At 43.5% G+C, this 19,252-nt stretch overlaps 2 protein-coding genes across 4 annotated transcripts in view; both read left to right on the top strand.

Annotated features, from left to right (window-relative positions):
- Positions 1-2,044, top strand: part of ATAT1 (alpha tubulin acetyltransferase 1) — a 37,433-nt gene extending 35,389 nt beyond the window's left edge. Inside the window, exon 11 of one of the 3 annotated variants that reach the window (XR_014025447.1) lies at positions 660-745. Coding sequence is in view for 2 of the 3 variants with exons in the window: in XM_081320140.1 (XP_081176266.1) it covers positions 660-1,020 (361 nt within the window). In the remaining variant the exon portion in view is untranslated. Of the gene's footprint in view, positions 1-659 lie in introns of all 3 variants that reach the window. The other 2 variants (XM_081320140.1, XM_081320141.1) reach the window with 2 other exon arrangements.
- A 3,634-nt stretch (positions 2,045-5,678) lies between these two features.
- LOC308663591 (uncharacterized protein C6orf136 homolog) lies at positions 5,679-17,562 on the top strand. Its single transcript, XM_081320161.1, is given in 7 exon segments — positions 5,679-5,885; positions 7,686-8,195; positions 10,472-10,560; positions 14,576-14,773; positions 17,004-17,073; positions 17,209-17,316; positions 17,319-17,562. Coding segments are annotated over 7 exon segments (1,308 nt in total). The 5' UTR covers positions 5,679-5,735; the 3' UTR covers positions 17,502-17,562.
- The last annotated feature ends 1,690 nt before the right edge of the window (positions 17,563-19,252 follow it).

The following is a 19,252-nucleotide window of genomic DNA, read 5'->3' as shown; positions in this document are numbered from 1 at the left end:
AGCAGAGAGAGAGAAAAACTACATCCCTAGCTCCCTCTTATGGCCATTGGGAGGCAAACACACCCTTGGCCAATCATCACATTTAAAGTGATATCATACATCATGGCTTATATATTTCCAACCCAACCAGGTAGGCTTAATAAGAAAACTAATCTACTTTAGCCAATGGATGTCGAGTTAGAAAAGCACTGTAAAAGCTATAAACCTAATTAATTAAACAGATTTCTATGCCCACTCAATTCGCACATGGTGAGTCTGGGCAGCTTACAACATTACTAATCCACAATCCTGCACATACACACAAACACGCACATGCACAGTTGACAGATACAATCAAACCAGCCACTTGATTGGTTTCATATCAACTTGGGGTCCTCAAGCCTGCTGACCAGGTCTTCAGGGCCTTTCAGAAAAATATCGGGATGGGAGCCAGTCTTTCTATCTCCGGAGGAATGATATTCCACAGGGTGGGAGCCATCACAGAGAGGGCCCTTTTTCTTGTTCCCTAATAGTTGGGACGTGCAACATGTCCTGCCTTCCTGCTCTGGTGGGCCAGTTTTATACAGTACAGCCACAATTATACACCTACATAATTACCTTCATGGGTTTTTTTTAATCTTCCCTGATCTATCTAGATAACTGCTCTTTTTCTCCCTTAGACCTAAAGGCACTGCTCTGAGCCATCCCCATGATCCAGAACCGATGGTCATTAGGCAGATGGAAGAGACAGCCCAAGGTCCTGAAGAATCTTCATCTCCCAAGATGGACGCTCAAAGCTTTGATGATTCAGCCTTTTTGGAAAAGATAAAGAACTCCAATGCTTTAACAGTCCCTTACAAGAATGCCATTTGCAAAAGTAACCATCACGTTCCCAGGTTTCCCCTGAAGCAGAATAAGGGGCTGTACAATCTGGCCCCAGACTCATGGCAGATGAAGCCACTGTGGATAGTACCAGGAAGTCCTTATGAAGCCAAGTGGATCCACCACAAGTATCTGTATTGCAATACTAGACCTTGGTAAGGGAAATGGGCCAAAATCTTGGCTGTTAACAGATAATGTTGTCTATACGAAGTAGGACAACACAGCCAACAGCATTGTTAAAGTATTAGTTATTGAAGTCTTCCTCTTCTCTGTTATTAGATCTGACTGAGGGGGCAGCATAACTTTTCTTAGGTTTGCTTCTTTACATCAGAGTAGAAGCCATTTAGTATTGTTCGCTACTTACTCCGTATACAGTAGTGGGGTGGCGAATCTGGTCCTCTAGAACAACAGTTCCCAAACTTGGCAACTTTCCAAGGCAGCTATGTTGGCTGGCCAATTCTGGGAATTGAAGTCCACACATCTTAAAGTTGCCAAGCTCGGGAAGCCCTGCTCTAGATGATGCTAAAGTGCAAGTGACAGCAGCTCCAGTTAACATAGTCAACGATGAAGGGTACAGGAGTTGTAACTCAAGAGACCTTCTCACACCTGCCTGTATTTTAAAAGTATGGTCTTGTTTGCTTTATGCTGGGTGGTTGTTTTTTTTACTTTGAAATCCTAATTTCTTCTTTGCAAATGGAGGTTTGTTTAATTAGCTTTTGCTGTATCTGAAATTGTATTTGAAATTCCTTTCCCCCCCCCCCTTTCTGTCAAAATTTGTGATCCAAATAGAGGACTCCAAATGAGAATGAAAGCAAAACAGATTTATTAGACCATCATTTGCTGTAAAGTTGGCAAGTTGACCCACCTGGAAACTTGAACGCAGATTTAAAACATTCTTTAGAATGTGATGGAACTGAATTAAGTTATCTTCACTTGGAGATACTGTGCCATGCTGAATTTACTTAAATGTTAGGAAAGGGCAGGCTAGAGTCCTGTGCTTTTGTCTTGTCAAATAAGAAAATGTTGGAAGGGATATGTGCAATAAAACTATCCAATTTTAATCAAAATGGATTTAGCACTTTGGGGTCGAAATTCAGATCTCAATTCTAGTTCAGTTTATTTAAATTCTCAATTACACGATGTAGTTGGAAAAGGTTGTTTGAAATAAAACTGGCATTTCTCATTCTTGGTTGATCCTTGTCAGGTCCCTTTAACGAGAGATTTAATAGTAGATGATAGGACAAAATATGCTTATGGGGGAGGGAAGTGTTTTTTTAATTGAGGCGTGTGTGAAATGTGAAAGTTTATTGTATATTTGATGATTTAGAAGAAGCACATTAAGAGAACAGACGTGAATTATGGATTGTTCTCCATGGAGTTGAACGTTGATTGCTGTGATAAGGGAGTATAGGGAGGACATAAAGGATGAGTAAAGAATGAATGGTATGCTTAGCAAATGACTCAGTTGAAGCAGGACTAAAATTACGAAGTGTGATTATGCCCTTTGAGTTTAATGTATTAATGCAGGGGTGTCAAACTCGCAATGTCATGTGACGTGTCACAACGTATCGTGACCTTTTTGCCATTGCCTGCAATGGGGTGGGTGTGGTTTTGCTATGATGCATCTGGCCTGCATCACCCCTGTGATGGGCGAATGTATTAAGAATAGTAAAGGTAAAGGTTCCCCCGCACATGCGTGCTAGTCGTTTCCAACTCTAGGGGCCGGTGCTCATCTCCGTTTCAAAGACCTTCTGATCAACAAGCTCAGTGTCCTAACCCACTGAGCCACCGCGTCCCTGTATTAAGAATACCTTGTAGTAATATTAGAGATGCGTTAGGGTCATCAGTGTGTCTGTGTGTATATACACACCCACCCACATAGATGTCCCTAACTGATGCATTATACACATGCACATTTTTGTATATAGTTAAACTATTTAAAGGTTAGCAGAGATTGCAGCAAAAAGTCTACGTGAAGAGTAGATGACAGGAAACATTCTGGTAAATAGCTATACAGGTAGTCCTTAACTTACAATCACAATTGTGACCAGAACTTCCATTGCTAAGTAAAGCAGTTATGTGAGTCATGCCCAATTTTACAATCTTTTTAGCTGTGGTCATTATAAGTGAATCACACAGTTGTTAAAGTATTTCCGTTGATTTTGTTTGTCAGAAGCTGGCTGGGAAAGTTGCAGATGTGATCAAATGATCCTGGAATACTGCAACCATCATAAGTGCATGCCAATTGCCAGGTGCCATAATTTGATCATGTGACTTTAGGGACACTGCAGTGGTCATAAGTGCAAGAACCAGTTGTAAGTCACCTTTTTCAGCACCATTGTAACTTTGAACCCTCACTCCCATCCTGTTCTGTTCATGTTGGAAGCATCTAATGCACTTCTGGTTGAAAGGATTAGCCAGTGACACCACTGTTGCCTGGGGGACGCCCAGTTAAGGGGTCCTTTTATGGCATTAATGTGCTCACGGAAGTGGCACCTACCGTATTGATCTACTTGCGATTGGTCACTTTGGGAGCTCACCCCTCCACACAGCAGCACTCAGGTCTGGAATATGGGCTTGCTAACTGTCAACCCAGCATCCTAACTATGTGAGCCACTGTGCTCCTTGAACAGTCACTAAATGAACTGTTGTAAGTCGAGGATTACCTGTAATGCACTTTGGGGAATGAGCAAACCCTCCCTCCCCCATCCATTGTTGCACTTATGTATTCTCAGACTTTCCAACAGGTTGTGTACCTTTCAAATTTTCCATGCAATAAGAATCTTGATTACAGAGGCTTGTTTCATACCAGACTGAGTCTCAGAAGCTTGGGCAGGGGGAGGGAGGGCAGGAGTTACGGCTATTTCAAAGCACTGTAAGGAAAAAGGAAGCTGTATCTTGCCTGCCTTTGAGCCAATGGCTCTAATTTTTCTATCTACATCCAAAATATTTATTACATTTGCACCTACCCTGTCAGAATAGCCCCACAGCCATTTATAAGTATAAATAGAATTAAAACAGTAGAAATTAAAGATGAACAGCAATTAAAACAAAATCAGACTGCCCAAATCCAATGATCAATTAAAATAAAAAAAGAATTTTACAGAGTCCTCGACTTACAACAGTTCATTTAGTGACCATTCAAAGTTACCACAGCACTGAAAAAAAGTGACTTATAACCATTTTTAGTTACAACCTTTGCACCATTCCCCATGATCATGTGATCAAAATTCAGATGCTTGCCAACTGATTCATGCGGTGCTCCGAGGTCACGCGATCCCCTTTTGAAACTTTTTGACAAGCCAAATCAAATAGGGAAGCCAGATTCACTGAACAACCCTGTTACTACCTTTTAACAACTGCAGTGATTCATTTAGCGGGTGTGGCAAGAAAGGTCGTAAAATCCATTTAAGAACTGTCTCATTTAACAACAGAAACACTGAAGACTACCTATATTGTAGAATGGCCTGGGAAACAGCTCGGTCCTCCTGAATGCCATCCACGAAGACCTGGCTCTTTGAGCTTTCCGGCCAGGACTGAGAATTTTAATTGTAATTTTATTTTAATTGGGTTTTAATTGGAGTTTAATAGGGGTTTTATTTTATTCAAGGACTAAATTTAATTATTTTAATTGTTCTTAACTTTTGTAATTTGTATTGTTAGAGCCTTGGTGGAGCAGTGGGCTAATGCCTCCTTAAGTAACACCAGCTGCCTGCAATTAGTGCAGGTTCGCATCCCACCAGGCTCAAGGTTGACTCAGCCTTCCATCCTTTCGAGGTAGGTAAAATGAGGACCCAGATTGTTGGGGGCAATTAAGCTGACTTTGTAATAATGCCGCTTGGGGTGTGTGTGAAAGCCCTAATAAGCAGGCATATACATAGAATGAAGGCTACTGCTAAGCTTGTAAGCCGCCCTGAGTCTTCGGAGAAGGGCGGGATATAAATGGAATAAAAATAAAAAATAAAATAAATATACATAGAATGAAGGCTACTGCTAAGCTTGTAAGCCGCCCTGAATCTTCGGAGAAGGGCGGGATATAAATGGAATTAAAATAAAAAAATTAAAAAAAATAAATTCCTTGTGAACCGCCGAGTCCTACGAGAGAAGGGCGGTATATAAGTCCAATCAACATAATCAAACATAAACATCCCTGATTCAATGATCACTGAAGCAACCTGAAGGTTTTTGCAGCGCACAAATATTCCCAGGGAGAAAAAGGAACAGGATTTGAAATGTTCACTCGCTAAAAACATAGCCCAGGACAGGGGTAGGCAACCTCGGCTCTTTTATGACTCATGGACTTCAACTCCCAGAATTCCTGAGTTAGCTATGCTGACTCAGGAATTCTGGGAGTTGAAGTCCATGAGTCATAAAAGAGCCGAGGTTGCCTACCCCTGGCCCAGGAGAACTAGGAGAAAATGGAGGGAATGGAATGTGATGGGGGGGTGGGTGGGAAGCATCACTGGGTGCCTTGACATTTCCTTGCAAGCTCCACGTGTAATCCCCAGCGCTCTGGCTCGCCGCCCGGAGGACTCCCTCAATTAAAGCCAAGAACCGGAAGTCTTGCCGAGTCCAAAGCAGCAGGACGGCTGACGGGCGCCCCGGCCGACCTTCTCAGTGCGCAGGCGCGCTAAAAGAGGCGTCTCTCTCGGCCTCGCCGGGAGTTCACGCCGGGTCTGGCGGCATCGGCGTACCATTTCCTCCTTCGGTCAAGGAGACTGGAGACGTGCGCCTGCGCAGTAGTCAGCGCAAGCGTCGTGCCTTGAAGCCGCTGGAAGTGGCGGCGGGGTTCGCTGCTCGGGGGGCTCCCGGGCGGGGGGGGGGGCCGCGCGGCAAGGGTAGAAGGCCGCCTCGCGCGCGCGCGCGCCCGAACCATGTACCAGCGGAGCCCGAAGGCGGCCCTGCGCGTGGGCGCCCGCTGCTCCTGGCGGTGGGACGGCAGCAGCAGCAGCAGCAGCCGCCCGTTCCGCCTGGGCCAGGGCGAGTCGGCGCGCTGTTGCCACCCGGCGCGGTTGCGGCAGCGGGTGAGTGAAAGGGCGGCGGGACGGGGCGTGGCCGGGCATCCCCAGCTCCTCGCGGGAAAGAGGAGGCAAAGGCAGGGGCGCCTGACCCCCCCACCCCCACCCCGCTCGGAGCAAGCTTGTTGGAAAGCGCGGGGTTGGGGAAGGGGAGGAAGGGACCGGCAGACCGCGGAGAAGACAGAAGCAATTGGATCCGTTTAGGCTGAGATCGCGGATCGATCAGTCGACTTCCTTTGCAGATCTCCCTTGCCGGGGATCGGCGGTGCTGGGCTGGACAATAAACCTTGGTTGGACCCGGTTAGAATTGCCGGGTTGAACGGAGGAGGATTATAGCGCGGTTGATATTATTATTATTATTATTATTAATAATAATAATAATAATAATAATAATAATAATAATAATAATAATAATAATAATAATAATAATAATAATAATATTTTTATTTATATACCGCCCTTCTCCCGAAGGACTCAGGGCAGTGAACAGGGCAGATATATAAAAAATACAAAAATACAAAAGTTAAAAGAAAATTAAACATATGCCCAACTAAAAACAGTAAATACATATATTAAAATGACAATAAAATGACAATATTAGCCGGTTGGCTAAGGTTTGCCCGTGACTTCACGCTTCCTCCCGTGCTTCTCTCCAGTGACAGCTCGCTCGGCTTGATCAGCCGAGGCTCTGCTGTCGCTGCAGGGATGTGTAACCTGCGGGTAAAAGCGGTTTTTATCTACCGCTTGAACATCTTGGGAGGTGTGGCTGGCAGCCTTTCCAAAAATTGCTACTCGGTTGTTGATGTGACCTGAGGGGCAGTGATTAAATCCCGGCGTAACAGAGGATTTGCTGCATTGAATGAAATTAGTTGTAGTCTTGCAGTATGGTTGCTTATATGTAAATGTAATAAAATAAAAATGCCATTTAAAGATCAGAGATAGTAAAAGAAGAAGGAAAAAAAATAGGCCAAGGTCTTGCATTGGAATGTAGGAGATGTGTTTGAATATTAGTACTGTGTTTCATTCCTGTTTCTAGTCAAATCAGCGTGTGAGTTATAAACCTTAGTCTGTACTTGCTTTGCGCTCACTAAGGTTATTTTATTTTTTTTATTTTGCCTGCAAAAGGGTTGCTGGGATCTTGTCTTATATTAGATTTCACTTTCATTTTCATGAGCCAAGTTTATAATATTTTTATTTTATTTTATCCTGTACTATGCAGAAGTGTTATTGCTTTGACACCCATAGTTCTGAGAAGATTTCTTCTCTCAAAATAGAGTAAATTATGGCCTGTAACTTATCTTGTGGTTGGTCCTTAATAAAAAAAAACCCAAACAACCAAACAGGGGATGTATTTAAATATCAAAGGTTTTTCTTAATTACCAAAATTCTGTTCTGTAAAATAATGAGTTCTGTGCTCTGCAGGCATTACTCAGATAAAAGCAAGCTTCCTTTTCCGTGAAAAAGGCTTGTCAAGGTGCAGATCTGTCAGGTGAGATCAGACAGCCCAGGCGCAAGGATAGGCAACCTCGGCTCTTTTTTATGACTCGTGGACTTCAACTCCCAGAATTCCTGAGCCAGCCATGCTAAGGGGAAAGGGAGAGGTTTTCCAAGCTGAGCCGTGCTGGCTCAGGAATTCTGGGAGTTGAAGTCCACGAGTCATAAAAGAGTCAAGGTTGCCTAGCCCTGGACGGATAATAAGCTGAGGGAATGCTGCTTCCGCCTTTCAGGAACGCCAAAGGATTGAATACGTTTTTTTTATCATTAGGTTCATTATTCTGAAATCTCTCTCTCTCTCTCTTTTTTAAGGATGTGGCTGCCTCCTGGGATAAATTACCTCCTGAGCTTGTCTCTTCCACATCAACAAGACTGACTCTTCACTCCCTATTCTCCAAGAAGCTGTCAGAAGCCACCCCTCGCCATCTGGCTCTGCCTCACCCTTCTGCAGAAAACTGTACTGTAATCAATTATGGACTGAAATTCAGCAGCCTGGAGACTACTAGACCCCTTTTCCAGCCAACTGTTCCCTCCCCTCCTGAAAGCATGGAAGATGCCATCATTTTGGAGAACGGGAGGCAAGAGGATAACCTAAGGGCACCACCTAGAGAAGGACTGGACAGTACTTCTTTAGACTCTTTGTATAGTCTCTTTCATGGCTGGCCATTGCCCTCACCTTACCAGATGCCTGAGGCGGCACCCGCATCCCTTGCGCCTTTCCGAGCCACATCTGGGACTCCCTCCCCGGTCACTTCTCCTACCAGCAGTAACCGCGACATGGAAGAGCATCTCGAAGTCATGCAGCAGAAATTACGGGAAGAGGTACTAACGTCGCTATTTTGCTACTTGGGGAAACTAGCTTTCTTTTCCCTTGTAGAATGGTAGGGCTGATTGTGAACTTGGCATTGGATCAAAGACTTGTGTGTGTGAGACAGAGAGAGAGACAGTTTTGTCAAGTGTACCTTGGGAAAAAGAGAGAGCCGGGGTTTGCAGAGTGCTCGGTGGTCCATTGTTTGTTCTAAGGTTCAAGCAACTCCTAAGAAAGAGGAGATCTTTTCTGATCTCATCTGTTCATATATACCAGTGGTGGCAAACCTTTTAAAGACAACCCCAAACCCACTTATTTATGGCTGGGTGCCAGGTGGGCGTGGCCCACTGGGTGGGTGTGACCGTGGTGGTCATGGAAGATTGGGTGGGTGTGGCCAAGGTGGGTGTGGTCACCTCAATGTTGCTTGTGGAGAGGGACACCTGGGGGGGGTAGGCAGGGTCGGGGGAGGTCCAGGAGGTCTCTGGCAGATGGGGCGGTAGGCAGGAGACTCATCCTGTGGGGTGAGGCGAGGCAGGATGGGGGTGCCATTGCTGCAAGGCAAGGCAAGGGCTGTGGCAGCTGCTGCCTGACACCATCGGCCCTCGCACACAGAGGCCAGCAAGCGCATGGGGCCAACGGTATCCGTCAGTAGCCACAGCCTGCCGGCCCTTCAACAGGCGCACTGGGGCTCCGCAGCCCATCGCCAGCAGTTCAAAGAAGCCGCCTCCGAGATGGATGGTCGGCCAACAGCTGAGGAGGTGATGCAGTGGGTCGTGCCTGGGAAAAGGAGAGCATGCGAGGCCAAGAGGGACGGGATGTGAGGGAGGGAAACCAGCCGTGCCGGGATGCATTCAGCCACGTGGGACCCTGGCAAATTAGCAGGTGGCTGGTTGAAGAGGGACAGTTGCCACCTCCGGGGCAGGGCGCGGGTGCCCACAGAGAGGGCTTTGAGGGCCGCCTTTGGCACCCGTGCCATAGGTTCGCCACCACTGATATATACTATTAATTACTCTTTCTTATATAAGTTACGTGTTAACAGCCAGAAATGGAAAACTACATATTTTAAGTACATTACAATAAGATATGATATTTAGATTACCTAGTAAATGCCTTCAGTAAATTGTTGGTAAGTATTTAATGATGAATTCCTTCTCTGCAATGCTGTTGTTTTTTAAAATGTAAAATCATCCTTTCTTTCTATAAGCGGCATTCAAATTGTTTACTGGCTCGGTCAATTACTCTGCTAACTCAAGATACAACATGTGTGTTAGTTATAATAGATCCCAAAATCCCAACATCTTTTTGGATGGCTTTATGGGCAACTACATATCTTAATGTTTTGCTTTGGACTGGTAAAAGAAGCTCTGCAGTATTAGGAATCCTCACTATCATAAATAGGAATATTCTTTAAAGGAACAACAGAATGTTTGTCTTGTGGCATGTTTAGCCTTTTGTTGCAGTTTATAGGATAGCAGCAATGTGGGTTTTTTTTTTAACTAGCACACCTGCATTTCTTAATTATTGGAGAAAGATTAACAATTTTTGCTTTGTAATTGCTTGTTCAATATTAGTAATTTGCAGTAATCCTCTTGAGTTTTTGAGGTTATAGTGCTGACAATTACTTGAGGCAGTGCTAAACCATGCTAAAAGTCTTGACTTCTATAATCTTCAGGTAAAAGGATAACAAAGCAGATGCTTATGTGTTTATTAATGTAAAGAATATTTTGACTTCATAGACTAATAGTTCAATGTGTTGTAAAGCAGCTTTGTGTATCTGAAACACCTAAATTATTTTATAGATGGGATAGGAAGTCTAGAAATAGAGTGCACTAAATTTGAAAGCTCGCAGAAACAGGATTTATCTTAAAAAGAGTTTAGTTTGTCTTTTCTGCAAGTAGGTTGAAAGTTTGATTTCCAAAAAAATTCCCAAAGGGTCTTGATTTATGCACATTTATATTCCACCCGTTCGCACAATAGTGAACAATTATTTGTGCAGTTCTAGGGGCTCATGCATGCACTTGAGCTAAGCAGGTAGGATTCCAGCATGTTTTATTAACTAATTATTGATACAACACACATTCATGAATAAAAATAAGATTGTGAAATCTGCACTCCTATTCCTGGAAAGTTGAGGCATTGGAAATTAACAAGAATTAATTTTGTCTATGCCGGACAGAATATAGGCAGAAAACTCTCAAAGTAAAATATTGCCAATGTACTTCTGAGAATCTGTGAACTATCAATTCCTCACTTTGGTTTGCTCTTCTTGTTCTCTCTCCCATCCCTCCAGTTACCAGCCTTTTTTTTGAAGTCTCATAATTTTGCAATGTATTCCCAGGACGTAGAATTCATCAATGAGATTCTGCATCTGAAAACACGGTCAGTCTTGAATCGGGGGGGGGGGGGGAGGTGGGAAGTTACCTGAGGGCTGGATCGTCTGTCCTTTGATGAATGAGAAAGGTTCCAGAATATGTTTAGGACAGGGGTCTTCAAACTTGGCCCTTTTATGACTTGTGGACTTCAACTCCCAGAATTCCTCAGCCAGGCCCACTGGCTGAGGAATTCTGGGAGTTGAAGTCCACAAGTCATAAAAGGGCCAAGTTTGAAGACCCCTGGTTTAGGATTATACAGAGGAATTCAGTCTACACTTACGTAAGAGATCTAGCCATTGGAGAGCTGGGCAAATTTTTCCCCTCATGAAACATTTCCCAGATTTAATTTCAATTTATTGTTGGGCCTTGATCTTAGAAGACAGGAAACTCTGGCCAGTGTATCTGATCCGCAAAGAAAAATCTTTGCAAAACACGCCAGTCGTGAGAAAAGGTCATTAAATTTGCCCTCTTTTCAAAGTATGTATTTTATTTATTAAATGTGTACAGTATTCTCCTCCCCCACTCCCATTACCCATAGTTGGGGGAGAGAGCTCTGGTACACCATCTAGCTCTCTCCCCATTTATTGGGACAATTATTAGTAATCATGTCCTATATAGCAAGGAAGGTGTATAATTTTTAGTAACAAATTATACAATGTCTTGGCTGTATAAAATATGATTATTAGCAATTGGCACGACAGGAAGGGCAAAAGACCCATCAAGGAAGCATTTGGAATTGGTTTTCTTAAGATTCTGAATGAGTCTCATTGAATTCTCTGTAACCCTATCCAATAAAGCAGGGGTGTCAAACTCAATTTCATTGAGGGCCGCATCAGCATTGCAGTTGCCCTCAGGGGGCCGGGTGGGTATGGCCAGGGTGGGCGTGGCCTACTGGGTGGGCGTGGCTAGAGTGCGTATGGCCTACTGGGTGGGCATGGCCAGCTCTACATTGTTCGCATCAAGGGTGCCTATGGGGGCCCGGGCAGGAGTGGGACAGATCTGAGGGTCTCTGGCAGGAGGAGGGTCTCTGGGCCAGGGCCAAGGCAGTGGGGGCCGTTCCCTCACTTTTTCCAGGATGGCTTCGTGGGCCGCATGAAACCACTTTGCGGGCCGGATCCGGCCCCCGGGCCTTGTGTTTGACATGTCTGCAATAAAGCAACTACCTCATCTAATTAGTGATTTCATGAATAGCACTGACACCAAAAGAAAGCCTGCTAATTTTCCCTCATTCATTTAAGAGCACATTGTAGGAGGCAGCCGCGTAAAGAAAAGTCTTGGCCCATCAACTTTGTTACTGATGTGGCATTTTGTCAGTTGCTAGAATAACTACTGCTTTATAGTTTTTCTGACAAATAACTTAAGGACTTTTAAAAGCTGCTGCAATCCCCATTTCATTAATGGTAAGGCTCGTGTTGTCATATATTTGATTCATTAAAGCTGCCTCCTTTTCCCCCAATATAACTGACTTCTAAAGTTTAAAGGGACGCGGTGGCTCAGTGGGTTAGGACGCTGAGCTTGTCGATCAGAAGGTCGGCAGTTTGGCGGGTCAAATCCCGAGTGCCGCGTAACAGAGTGAGCGCCTGTTACTCGTCCCAGCTTCTGCCAACCTAGCAGTTCGAAAGCACGTAAAAATGCAAGTAGAAAAATAGGGACCACTCCGGTGGGAAGGTAACAGCGTTCCATGCGCCTTTGGCGTCTAGTCATGCCGGCCACATGACCACGGAGACGTCCTCGGACAAGCGCTGGCTCTTTGGCTTTGAAACGGAGATGAGCACCGGCCCCTAGAGTTGGAAATGACTAGCACGCATGTGCGGGGGAACCTTTACCTTTACCTAAAGTTTAAGAGCAGCACCCCCCCCAACCTTTTGAGTACCAGGGACCGGTTCCTTGGAGAGGTTTTTTCACGGACCGGAAGGGGCGTGGTTTTGCATGCTGCCTGCATCCTGTGGATGGGGCTTTGCTTGTTTGTGTGGCCCGGTTTCTGGCATGCTGTGGCCCAGTGCTGGTCCACAGACCTGGGGTTGGGGACCCCTGGTTTAAAAGTAGATAAACGATTTGTGGACTATCCAGCATTTCAAGTTCAGGATCGAAAAACTGCTTTGGAGAAGGTAGGGAGCACAATCCTTGTGCCTGGCAAATATCCTATTAAAACAGCCATTATTTTTCTTGACGTCATTGGAAATCGTCACATGATCTTGAGAAAAGTTGAAGCTGCTTTAAGATGTTGCAGGCAAGATGCGCTGTGTTTCCAAGCATTTGGGGGGAAATGAAACACGGCTCTCCTCTACAGTAATCTGTACTATAGGTATAAATTTTATTGTAGTCGTTGATGCCTGTTGAAGGTAAAGATTCAGCCTTCTTTTCCAAAGGCTATGGCTGCAACTAGGCCAATCTTATTTCTCAGAAGAAAATACAAGTAGTCCTCATTTAGTGACCACAACTTGGTCCTTAAGCACACTGGTTGCTAAGTGAATCTGCAACTGTGCTTTCCTTTACAGGAAACCGCATCTTCAGCGTTCCTTTGCAGACCTGGACAGTTATAAATGTGAGGATTGGTCACAAAGCTTCTTTTTCATCACTGTCATAACTGAGAATGGTTGCTAAACAAGGAAGTCTGTAAATGTGGACTGCCTTTACTATACTTAGATGGAATCTTTTTCTAGTCAGAGACAGGTACTCAAGATGGGTTATTTTGATTTAGGTAGTTCGGTACAGATAGTCCTTGACTTATGACCGGTTGCTTAGCGACTGTTCGAAATTAACAGTGTCCCTCCCCCTGGTGTGTTTTACGTTTTTGCTGAAAACTGCCCACAGTGCACAACTGATTCACTTAAGTGACTGCAGCATTTGCTTTGTGACCGCTACAAAAAAAAAGGATTGTAAAATTTGTAAGTTGTCAGTTCTAAGTCGAGGACTACCTGTGGTCCAGGGGTCCCCCAACTTTTGGGGCATGGTCCTCTAGTGGGCTGTGAGGTGTTTGCAACCAGGCCACGGAAACGGGCGAGCACGCATACACACAAATCCTCACTTGCGCAAACAGTGGGCAAGTGTGTGGACCTGCACTCCATTTGCGTGAGCAGCAGGCGCTAGTGTGGATGCCGCTCACGCAAATGGGGCTGTGCTCACGAGCGCTTGCCGGCTGCTTTTGTAGAACCATCTTCTCTCTACCTCCTGCCCCCCAGCAAGTCCGCAAAGCCGGAAAGGTTGGGAACTCTACTGTAGTCATCTGTCTTACATGGGACAAGATAAACAGACGTATGAGACCTCATTCAATGTGTATGGGAAATCCACGGTGAGAGAATTATTTAAACGTGCATCGAGGTCCATTTATGTATAGATGAGGTGCAGGTAGTCCTCGACTTACAACAGTTCGTTTAAGTGGGCCATACGAAGTTGCAGCGGCACTGAAAAGGTGACTGATGAACCGTTTTCATACTTAACGACCGTTGCAGCATTCCCCATGGTCATGTGATCAGACGCTTGGCAACTGACTCTTATTTATGACGGTTGCAGTGTCCCTGGGGGGGGTCATGTGATCGCCTTTTGTGACCTTCTGTCAGTCAATGGGGAAGCCAGAATCAATTAACAGTCCTGTTACTACCGTAACAATTGCAGTGATTCTTAATTCTAATAGTCTTTTATTGATTAGCCCTTGGGCCATATCAAAGTGAAAAATTAAAGCACAAATTGATAAAAGCAATTTAAATTGGAATTTGATAAAATATCATTTAAAATGGAATTAGAATAAAATATGATTTAAAATGAAATGGTAATAAGGTACACTCTAAAATGGAATTGTAATAGTGTACAATAATTTAAGATAATTGCAGTGATTCATTTAACAGGTGTGGAAAGACAGGTCGTAAAATGGGGCAACATTCACTCAACGAATGTCTCATTTAGCAACGGAAATTTTGGGCTGAATTGTGGTCGTACGTTGTGGCCTACCTGTAGCCTTTTCTGCAGTGAGGTGATACAGGAAATCCCTATTCGAACCATTCTCTTCTTACTTCTACCACCAGTGGCCTAATGATATATCAAATGGCGGTTGTGTTGTGCCGTTTTGTGGCCTGGAACTATTTTGTTCATATGCACCTAGAGGTGATGAAGGTGACACAACATCCGGAGAACTGGAGCATCCAAGTGCGGTGGCGGATTAGAGGACTGCCTTTCCACATCTTCCTGATGCGTTTCTTCAAGAATAAACCTGAATTTTACAGGTGAGGCGCCTCTGATGGGATAGGAGTAGCTTCTAGCAGGACTGCCCGATTCTGTAACAGCCTTGTTCCCTATGCCATCCATCTGGTAAACTCGCAAGGTTCGTTTTTCTCACCCTGCACAGGTATACACAATCCGAACTAAACTGTGTTGTTTCTTTGTGTCATATATGTGGGCATATGCACAATTCCGTATTCTTTTATTTTTTGTCATATTTATGTAGTGTATAGTGGAGGTGGTGACCCTTTGAGAGCTGTATGCGACGGAATTTCATTTTAATGTATGCCGATTAGTGTACATTCAAAGTGACAAAGTTATTAATCTGTTATTCTATTCTATTCTGTTCTGTTCTATTCTATTCTATTCTTTTTTTTATTGAAAAGTTTTACAATACATTTTGAATACAAAAAACTCCCTCCTCCCCCTCCCCAACCCTCCCCTATCCTCCCCTCCCCCCTCCCCGACTTCCCAGAGCTGAATACAGGGTATAATAATACAAACATAAGCTAAAATATGCTAACAACAAAAATAAAACATTAAATTCTATAGTACTTTAACTCTCCGTAATCATAATATCAATGAAATAACAACTAACTAATTATACATCATAAAAATCCACTACTTATTCAAATGCTAAGTGAATCTTTTTAGTCCCATATTTATTCTGAATATATTCAATCCATCTTCTCCATTCCACAATATATCTCTGTTGCGATTGGTCTTTCAAATATGCTGAAATCTTTGCCATTTCCGCCAGGTTAGAAACTTTCAAAGTCCACTCTTCTATAGTCGGCAGTTCCTCCTTCTTCCAATATTGTGCTACTAAAAGTCTCGGTGCCGTAATTAGATTCAACATCAACTTTGTATCTATAACAGTAGTATCTGTAATAATACCCAATAAAAACAATTGTGGAGAAAACTTTATCCTTTTCTTAAATATCTTTTGCATATTCCACCAAATTTTAATCCAAAAAGCTTTGACCTTTTTACAAGTCCACCATATATGAAAATACGTTGCATCCTCACAACCACACCTCCAACATTTGGGCTGGCAGTTCGGATACATACTTGCTAATTTTTTAGGGTCTAAGTGCCACCTATAAAACATTTTATAAAAATTCTCTCTTAAATTTTGGGCCTGCGTAAATTTTACATTTCTAACCCAAATCTTTTCCCAAGTATCCATTGTTATAACTTCTTGGAAATTCTGGGCCTACTTTATCATACAATCTTTAACAAGTTCCGTTTCTGAGTCAATTTCTATCAATGCATTATAAATCCTTTTAATATGTGCTTGACCTTGATCTCTAATTTGCTTTACCAAATTTTCATCAGTCATCGAAAAGCCAGCTTTATTCTATTCTATTCTATTCTATTCTATTCTTATTCTATGCTATTCTCTATTCTATTCTATTCTATTCTATTCTATTCCATTCCATTCCATTCCATTCCATTCCATTCCATTCTATTCTTAATCTAATCTAATCTAATCTAATCCTTAAGGCTGAAATAGAAAAACAGGCTTAAAATGCCCTTATCTTCTGTCTAACCCTTTTCTGAGAGATTTCTCTGTGGAGTCCTTGGTGCTCTCTGAGCTTGGTTGTTTTCTTGTGAATATTTCCACTGGCACTAGCACTGATGATGTTATGTAGTGTTTTTTTTTAAAATTCCATTTATATCCCGCCTTTCTCCGAAGACTCAGGGCGGCTTACAAGCTTAGCAGTAGCCTTCATTCTATGTATATGCCTGCTTATTAGGGCTTTCACACACACACCCAGCGGCATTATTACAAAGTCAGCTTAATTGCCCCCAACAATCTGGGTCCTCATTTTACCTACCTCGGAAGGATGGAAGGCTGAGTCAACCTTGAGCCTGGTGGGATGCGAACCTGCACTAATTGCAGGCAGTTGGGTAATGAAAGGTCTGCAAGAAAACAGCCAAGCTCAGAGAACACAAAGAACTCCACAGTTCAACCCTGAGCTACAAATATTCTCTTCTATTGATTTACCACTCTTTTGGCATCTGGGCTGGTCATCCGAATCCTTCCTTAATATAAGTCTGATTTGCTATGCTTATTGGCCTGTGATGTAAGTGCAATTAAAATGAATCAAGCCCTTTAGGACAGAGTAAAAAAGCTACTCAAAAATATTATAATTCTATAGCTGTATTTGTCTAAGAGGATGCCAGAATGTGGTCTTGCTTGGCTAATTTTCATTTTAATTCCTCTTCCAGAATTTACGATGCCTATTCCACTTTCTTCTTAAATCCACAAGGTTTAATTAAGTGTCACAGAGTCAGCAAGGTGAGTTCCTGAGCGTGAACAGTGTTGCAGGAGGTCCTGGTGCAATTCCCAACTGCCCCTCCACAAAAACTTTGCTTAGATCTTGGCAAGAAAACAAGTCTGTTGAAACTAACTTTGCGTTTTCTTTCCTGTCAGCTCATGCCCTCCGAGCCGCTTCAGAACAAGCTGAAAAACCTTGCCGTAGCCTCTTTGCTGGGCCTGGAGCTGTCAGACCAGAGGCCATCGCTTTTGCCGTGGCTAGTTATAACAGCAAAGGGCATCAGGAGACTGTAGGGGATAGTGAAGCCTTGCCCTCTTGTCAATACCTCTTTTGGTTCATCTGCCTGTATGGTAAGGAGGATGCCACTGAACGACCCATTGTATATCTGTGTTTCTTCTGTATAGTGTGGATGTTGCCCCATGTTGGTGCTCTTAATCGCACTAGTTAAGTGCTGTAAAGATGATTGCAATCTAATATTGTACATAATAAAGAAAAAGTTTACGTTGCAAGTGTCTAGTTGTGCATTAGGCTAAAGATACTGCCAGGAAGGAGGCAATTTAATTTCACCTCCATTCGTCCCTAATGAGATCAGAGGCCTGCTGTCCATAAAACATCTTGATGAAGTCCCTGCCCCAAATCTTTTTTTCAAAGACATGAAAAATGTGTAAGCATAGCTGGTTTCCTCTTGCTATAAAGGCTAGGATGTGAAAGAAGGAATGGAGGATATGCCTCGGAGCGCCATAACGAACCTACCAAGATGTTGACGTTAAAGGGGATAAAATGAGTCAGAGGGAAAAATGAAAGGAGCAACAACACAGTGAAAGATTTAGACTGCAAACAATCCAGATGACCACTCCAGGCAGTCCTCAACTTACGCGTTCGTTTGGTGACCACTCAGTTACAACGGCACTGAAAAAAAGTGACTTGTGACCATCTTTCTCACACAACTGTTGCAGCATCCCCATGAGCCCGTGATCCAAATTCAAATGCTTAGCAACTGAGCCATTAACGCAGCGTCCCAGAGTTGCGGGCTCAGCTTTTGCGACCTTATGACCAGCAAAGTCAATGGGGATGCCAGATTCACTTAACAACCGTACACCAATTTAACTTGGCAGTGGTTTCACTCATCAACTGGGCCAAGAAAGGTCTTAAAATGGATCAAAAATCCACTTAACAACTGAAATTTTGGCCTCGCTTGTCGTCGTAAGTCAAGGACTACCTATTATTGCACAGCAGTTTTCTGTGTCTTGGTGCCTGCGTCCAGCAGTTGCCTGGCTGGCTATTTGCAGTTCAGATCCAATAGCGCGGAAAAGCAGAAAGCCATTATTCCACTAGCCTCTTTAATTCTGAAGCCTTGAATTCCATGTAAAACGTAAAATTACTGCCTTTGAGTCAGTCTCGATTCCGGTCCATGCAATTTTTTTTGGCCAGATTTTTCAGAAGTAGTTTGCCATTGCCACCCTTCTTAGGGCATGAGGCACATGTACGGGTAGTGGTAAAGAAGAGTTGCAAAGGCTCTATTTTCCTAATCTCTCCCGTGCTTCAGTTCCACTGGCAGTCCTCGACATACACCCATTCGTTTAGTGAACTTCCCAAGTTACACAGTGCCACTGAAAGGGATGACCGTTTTTCACACACAACTGTTAAAGCATCCTCATGGTCACGTGCTCAAAATTTGGGCACTTGGCAACTGACATGCGTTTATGACAGTTGCACTGTGCCTGGGGTCATGTGATCGCCACTGGTAACCTTCCCAGCCAGCTTCTGACAAGCAAACTCAATGAGGGAAGAGTTGTTTAATAACCACACGATTCATATAATAGCTGCAGCAAAAAATCAGGTGCAATTCACTGGACAACTGCTTCACTTAGCAACAGAGGTTTCAGGCTGAATTGTGGTTGTAAGTTGAGAACTAGCTGCATTTTGTTTTCAACATTCTTAAAAACATTCCAATAATCATTTTCTATTCAAAATTCCTTGAGAAAGCTACAGCAAGGTTAATTTTGCTGCATTATAAATCTAATATCTAAAAGTCTTACTTTTCAGGGAAAATTAAGATTGTTGCTTTCAGGCCTTTAAAGCAGGGACTGAAGAGCAGAACTTGTTTTGGTTTGGTGCATAGTACCCTTCTCATCAAATGCCTCCATCTGGAATGGAAAATTTCCTTCAGTCTGAATTTGTGATATGTGTTGCAGGTAG

Source organism: Vipera berus, assembly GCF_964194415.1.
Source record: "Vipera berus genome assembly, chromosome: 2".
NCBI classification, from domain to species: domain Eukaryota; kingdom Metazoa; phylum Chordata; class Lepidosauria; order Squamata; family Viperidae; genus Vipera; species Vipera berus.
The sequence above is the reverse complement of the archived record's forward strand: the minus strand, read 5'-3'. Positions and strand labels throughout refer to the sequence as shown.